We start from the raw sequence: 6,835 nt of genomic DNA, 5'->3' as shown, positions 1-6,835 counted from the left end.
AGAGGGAGCTTTTACCTTTCCTCCTCCCCACACACGGGAGGAGCCTGCTAAGAGCCTGAGGGATCCCCCAATACAGCTCCCTTGCTTTTTCTTCGCTCCGGGGTTGACACGTTCCATCGGTGAAGTGGCGGACCCGAGTTCTAAACGAGATATTTCAACCTCCGTCTTTGCTAGGGCACGTCAAGACTCGGTCCCCAGCAGCGCAACCTCTGCTCACTGGAAGGAGCTTCCTGCCGCCTGCCCCAGCCTTGCTCCCACAAAGACTCCTGCTTTGTACCTCCATTCCCCGGGTGTCCCGCGATCTCCACCTGAGTTCCTCTGCAACAGGAATGGAGAGTTAAGCTAATGCCAGGCCTGAAGGACCGGGTCGGGTTGCAAAGCAAGGGCTCCATCCCCCATCTCCGCACTTCCTACAGGAAAGTCCCCGCGGACCCGGGGTTGACCTCGGAAGCTCGCTCTGGTACCGTATTCACCGAGATACGAGCTTTGCGCAGCACCATCTCTTCTGCCTTTGCTTCTGAGAACGGTCAGTACGAACCAAGCCTTCCCAGAGAGTGGCTGGGGGTTGCAGAGGAACTAGAAGGGTGCGGGAGAAAAGCGCTTGGGGAGGAACAAACTGCTGTGTTAGCACGTGATTTCTGCAGGAACCAATGGGGGTCGGCAGTCTCGTCACTCAGTCCTGGCCACCCGACCTGTAAAGGTGGCCCAGAGAAAGGCGCAGTCCTGGACGCTAGGCATCTGCCCCAGACCTTGGGTCTGCGGTGCCGGCAGTGACCAGACGGAAGGCTCAGGGCGCTGCTCTCTGCGCCGACCAGGGATCCCTCCAGCCCCGTTCCTTCCGCCTTCGGGATGCTGCAGAACCCCGTCACCTCCACCCCCTTCTCGGTCAATGACATCCTGAGACTAGAGAGCGAGCAGATTGGCCTCGAGGCCTTGCAACTCCAGGGGGCACGGAGGAGCCCCGAAAGCTCTCAGTATCTTCGCCTGGTCACAGAATCGCAAGGGTCGGAAGTTCACCACACTGGTAGCTGCAGCGGAGGCGACAGAAAGCAGGACGGGTCAGAGCCTCCTGGGGATCCCAATGAGCTGGTCACAGAGCTGGATGCGGAACGGGTGGGTGAGTACACGCTCAGATCTTGATACCTACAGGGAGACCACGAGCATAAGGATAGGTCGCTACCAGTTGGCGCATGGAAGGACACGCATCTCCTGGTCTTCTGAGTTCTGAAGGCCTAGCCTCATTTCCCTTCATTTGAAGAGTCCAACAGACAGGCTCTGTGTCACCTCTGCCACTCCCAACCCCTCAGTGTGCTTCACCTCCCTTAAGGAAAATAAGGTCCTGAATCTTAGGGATTTGCTATTTCCACAGCCTGTCCCCATATTCCCACAAACACATCATCCCACTCACAGCCCCAGCCCAGGAACTCCAGCTTCTCTTTCTTATAGCAAAACTACTGCACTACCTTAGCTGTGCCAGGCACTGCTAACCTTCCCTGCCACCCCCAGGCTCTCTGCCCTAACCCATCTGCCAAAGGAGCAGCCATCAGAACAGCAGGACACTTTGGGAAAGGAAACTCCGACAGCTCTGGGGTCAGTCTCAGGGTGGCCTTCTCTGGGGCTTGCGTAGTGACCTGGCCAACCAAGTCCATTCTTTGCCTGGTTACTCATCTCAAAAGTGAGAGGTGTCAACCAAACCCAGTGATGTCTGAGTTCCTGTGTGTGGACAGCCCTGCGGGGTCTGGCGGTGAGCTCTCCAGGTCTGGGAGCACAGTAGGGGTAACTTGGGTTTGAGCTGCTTCAAGAAGCCAACTCTGAGGAGTGTCCAAGAAGTTTTGGCGCCTGGTCTCCAAAGGCACTACTGGTGCTCTCACAGGGAGGCCCAGTCCCTGTGTCCAGCAACAGGAAGGAAAGGGGCACTGAGGACTTGTGTTGCCTTGACTTCTGTCACCCAGGAGGCTTGTGCTGGAGATACTTGACATTCAAAGGGATGAGAAAGCCACTCTTCCTCTCATCCAACCTGGGCCTGGGTCCACAGTGTCCATGCCCATCTAGGGGCCCTGAGAAGCACCTGGCAGGTGAGGCCTCCTCTGCCAGGCAGTGCCACGGCCCCTCCAATTCAAGGCATAAACTGACCAAATAAATAAAGGAGCTATTTTGAAATTATTCATCAACTTGCAGGCTGGTTATTCACCGACTCCCAAGCATGGAAGACATTAAACTTCACTCTGTTTGCAAAGAAGCCTGTGGGCTTCCTGCAGCAAATTCTAACCATGAATTCTTTAGTGCTCCTCAGGCAGCTGGGCTTCACTTGAGCTCTGGTGAGAAAGGATCACACTCCTCAGACCATAGCTATCCCCTTGCAGCCAAAGACAGCCACAAGGTGTTCCTCTTCTGCTGCCATGGAAGAGGAGAAGGGGCCCAAGCCTGGATCGGGGAACTAAGCCCACAGCATTGATGGGCCAAAAAAAGGCCCTTCCTGGTGGCCTCAAGGTGCCCCATTGGTCCCCAGCTGACCCACCTTGCTTTCAGGGATGCAGGGCAAGAGGTGTTCCAAACTGTAACCAGAAGGGCACCTGGTCCTGACAGTGGGGTGCAGTGAAGACCTTCGGCCTGCATGGTCCCTGACTTTCCAATGGGGTCCTGCTTGTTCACAGAATCGCTAAAGGTCAGTTATTACTTTTTGATTTTCTAGGAAAACTAATCCTCATCAATATTTTTCTTCTTTGTGAAGAGCAATGTCCTCAGTTTTTCTGAGCACAGGCTTCGCTAAAGGAAGTTTTTGTTTCTTCAAACCTTAAATAACAAGCAGCCCATCACCCAGGAGACTGTGCCAGTGTGGTTGGTGATTTGGAGTCGGGTTCCAACCCACACCAACTCTGATTAGGCACATGAGAGGTCCGCTGTGCCACGAGCTTGCATCCCTCCGGTTCCTTGTTTACTACTGGCGTGAGTTTCCATGAAAACTCTGCATTTCCTCTCTACCCATTCTTCGGTAAAATCAGAGCTTAAGCCGAGACAGCAGAGAGGTGAGGAAAAGGGCGGAAAGGTTGAATTGTGGTGGGCTCCGAGCACCTCTTCTTGCAGCTGCGGTCTTTAGCCTTGTTTTAACCCGTTCAGTTGGAGCCAACACGGTGTGCACGTCGAGGGCGCTGCCCCCAGGGAAGAGATAGTCTGGGCGAAGCCAACACCACCCGCTTGCAGCGGACCCCAAAGGAGAAAGAGGCCGCTTTTTAAAAAATCCTGGATGTGAATCTCAACTCCACCTGTACCTCCAAGAGAACCTCAGCTTCTTAGCCAAGGGTCGGGAGTCAAAAATGTTGTTTTATTTTATTTTGTTAATTTGGATTACAGAACCTTGCATACAAAAACTATGGGGCTGGTCCCTGGTGCCAGTGGAGCACCTGATGACCAAAAAGGCAAGGGTGTGTGCTGAGGCAGGGTGAAGGTAGCAGACACTACACTCCTAGCCTGGAGCCACGTATGTCCCACATGCGTGCGTGACCGTGGTGGATAACCAGATGCACAGGAGCTCTCTGGCAAGCAAGTCACCGAGTTTCTTCCTCTCTCCTCGTCTCTGTCCCTCTCATTCATATCCCCCCATCCTCCTCCTCTCTCTCTTTCCACCAAGGGCAGTCCAAAGTCCACCCCCATCTGATAGGCCCCCTACTTACTCTTGATCCTTGCCCCAAAAGCTTCCTCAAACTCAACCATACTTTAGAACAGAAATCGCACGAAACCGCCCCACCCCACCACCACCGCCAGGAAAAAAAAAAAAAAAAAAAAAGACATTCTAAGAGGAAAATGAAACTGTCTTAGATCCTTGATCAAGAGTCTACATTTTGGGAAACGGCTGTACACCGTACACCGGGGACCACAGAATGTCACAATTTACGTATGCTCCAGCAGGTACGAAAATGACTTAGCTGGGGGAAAGGAACCTTCAGGCCGGCCTAGGATGGGAGTGAGGTGTCAGCAGAAAGGAGAAAGGGGGCGCGAAGTAAAGGCAACCCAGGGAGATGAGCGTTCCTTGAAAGCTGTGCAAGAGTTGCTTATGTGAGCCTTGGGCTAGGTGCTGACGGTATTCTATTCTTTCCTGTGCTTTTAGAGCCGGGCCTCGGCGCAGCCTCGCCCCTCGGCTGCGGGACCCGAGGGCCGGAGCGCTGCGCTAGCAGCCCCGGCGATGGGGTGCGCGGGGAGCGCGCAGAGCAGCCTAAGGTGCGACAGCGGCGGAGGCCGCGCGTGCTCTTCTCGCAGGCGCAGGTGCTGACCCTGGAGCGGCGCTTCAAGCAGCAGCGGTACCTGTCGGCGCCGGAGCGCGAGCACTTAGCCAGCGCGCTGCAGCTCACGTCTACGCAGGTCAAGATCTGGTTCCAGAACCGGCGCTACAAGTGCAAGAGACAGCGCCAGGACAAGTCCCTAGAACTGGCGGGGCACCCCCTGGCGCCCCGTCGGGTGGCGGTGCCCGTGCTGGTGCGGGACGGTAAGCCCTGCCTAGGCCCGGGTGCGCCGGCCTTTCCGGGTCCCTACGGCGCGGCCGCGGGGCCCTATTCCTGTTACGGCGGTTATGCGGCCGCTCCCTACGTCGCTGGCTACGGCGGAGGCTATGCGGGCGCGCCATCGGGCCCCGCACCGCCCGCGTCCCTAACCAGCGCGGGCTTCGGAGGCGGTGGTCCGAGTGTCAGCCCACAGGGCCATCTGCCCGCCACACTGCAGGGTGTCCCAGCCTGGTGAGGCGCCCTGGCCCAGGCACAACCACCAAGGCCAGGTGCTTTCTCCCGCTCTCCGCCAACAGGTCGTGGCAGAGAAGAGGGGCCACCACATTGGAGGGAGGAGTCGACCCAATGGCACTTCTCCCTTGAGAGATCCCTGGGACTGTGAATTGCCCCTGACGGGCCTTCCGGCTGAAGGCCCTAGGAACGTCCTTCCTCTCAGAGACAGAACTCGGGACCCTCTCCAGCCGCCCACGAAGCAGCGCTGCAGGGAGGAGGAAAGGCGGGGGTGGCCGGCAGTACTAAGGCGGGCGACTTTGGGTGTCAAACCTAGGGGACTGGGAGGTTCTTTGACTTGTGCGCTGCAGCCCTGGGCATTCGCAGCTGACTCTGGAGAAGGGGTGCGCTAGAGGACCTCGAGCCTCCAATTAAGGGCGACTGGTGGGGGGAAGGATGAGAAAAAAGGGTCGGGTGAGAGAAGGGGAATAAAGAGCCAGCCAAGAAAAAGAGGATCCAGGGTGTCAGGAAAAGGGACTGTAGTGGGATTTAGCGCCGCACACACACACACCCCAGCCCCGCTGCGCCCCTGGAGATTCGGGATTAACCAGTGGAGCGCTCTTTTCTGGGGCCACGATTGCTCTCCACAAAGTATCTTCTGGTTCTTTCCTCCGTGTCAGTGCATTTTATCACAGCTCAGCATCTTGAGGAAGTACACGAAACATGTTTGTGTGTTCGCATATGTGTGGACAATTAGAATTTACGCACTTCTTTGTTACCTCAGAACAACTTCGAAGTAAAGTAAAAAAACAACACCCGGGAATTCTGAGTCCTCAATACTTAGGGAATCCCTAGGGAGACCTACTGGATTGGGTCCTGGAGCTAGATTTGGTGATTTCCTCCCTCCCCTCTCCCTCTTGCTTGGCAGTTTTCTTTCAGAGCCTAACAGGTTTCTAAGTTCCAGTCTGGGAAGGAGACTTCCACTTGGCCTTGAGTGCTCACAGGATGGGTAGGGAGCCTGAACTGTAGGATAAATTATGACTCGCAGACCCAAATACGTCTGAAATCATACACACTGAAGACTGAAAAGAAACTCATTTTATTAATGGGAACGTTTGTCTTTGGCAGGCACTAGTAGAAAAACAAGGATTTTTAAAATAAATTATTTTGTCAATATAAACTCTGGGTCCACTAACTTGTCAAAAGTTAAATTGTATTATTTAATAAATTCTAATGTTTAATGCAATGGCCCACCACTTTCTCATTTCTGAATGTTCCCTGGTTGTTTTTCACCAACATGGGAAAGAGACCGCTTGGTCCTTTGTAAACTATATCTATTTTACATAGCTTACATCTCTTAATGTTTATATGTTTAAGCTAAAAACACGAGTAATTGTTCATATTTTTTCCTTACTACCATTTCCTTACATTTTCTCTCCTTTCACATGTCAAGGGACTTGTATGACATTATTCCAAGGTTCTAAAATACTGTATATTAAGTTTTTAAAGTCCTTTGTTGCTGTCTTTTGGGTAAGGCCTGACCTAGAAATGTAGGCTGTCACAGTATGGATCTAGCAGAGTACTTGGCACAGAGTAGGAAATCAAGAAATGTATTCACTTCACCCTCCCACCCCCTCTGATGTAGTAAAGTAGTTACAGCATATGATACTCTGAGCAGGCCTCCCAGGCTCCCACCACCACCACTGTATAACGCAGAAAAGCCCGGGAGATGGGGCCATGGCTGTGCTCAAGGCTACGAGTGAAGGAGGAAGAGCCACCCCACCCCACCCCCCGTCAGTAACTCAGTCATCACTAAACATTTCTGCTAGAGACACAAGAGAAAATAAGATTTGGCTGCCGCCTTAAGGGATTTATTATCTAATTGGATTCTAGACACTGACATGAGAAAAGTATCTAAAAATACAAGGTGGTATATGCTGCCTGTCAAACAGGACAGACAATGAGCTCTCTAGAAAGAAGGAAATCTGGTGCAAGCTGGGGTGCTCAGAGAAGGCGCTCAGAGGACATGGATTAAGCCTGGTGATGAGGGAGGGATCTGCCTGAGTCCCTGGCCTAGTTCCTGGGAAGGTCTAGGGCTTAGGGAATGCGGTGGTGGGGGCGGGGGCAGT

At 53.7% G+C, this 6,835-nt stretch overlaps 1 protein-coding gene across 2 annotated transcripts; it reads left to right on the top strand.

Annotated features, from left to right (window-relative positions):
• Positions 1-849: 849 nt before the first annotated feature.
• On the top strand, positions 850-4,731 carry NKX2-6 (NK2 homeobox 6). Of its 2 annotated transcripts, XM_090289711.1 has the most exons (3): positions 850-1,121; positions 1,878-1,882; positions 4,106-4,731. In XM_090289711.1, the coding sequence occupies exons 1-3, from the start codon at positions 850-852 to the stop codon at positions 4,729-4,731; spliced, it is 903 nt and encodes a 300-aa protein (XP_090145837.1). The 2 variants fall into 2 exon arrangements, with proteins under 2 accessions (XP_090145837.1, XP_090145838.1); XM_090289712.1 differs by lacking the exon at positions 1,878-1,882 and having other exon boundaries at positions 850-1,117.
• Positions 4,732-6,835: the final 2,104 nt, after the last annotated feature.

This window comes from Furipterus horrens, unplaced genomic scaffold (assembly GCF_987537825.1).
Source record: "Furipterus horrens unplaced genomic scaffold, mFurHor1.1.pri manual_scaffold_10, whole genome shotgun sequence".
NCBI classification, from domain to species: Eukaryota; Metazoa; Chordata; class Mammalia; order Chiroptera; family Furipteridae; genus Furipterus; species Furipterus horrens.
The sequence above is the reverse complement of the archived record's forward strand: the minus strand, read 5'-3'. Positions and strand labels throughout refer to the sequence as shown.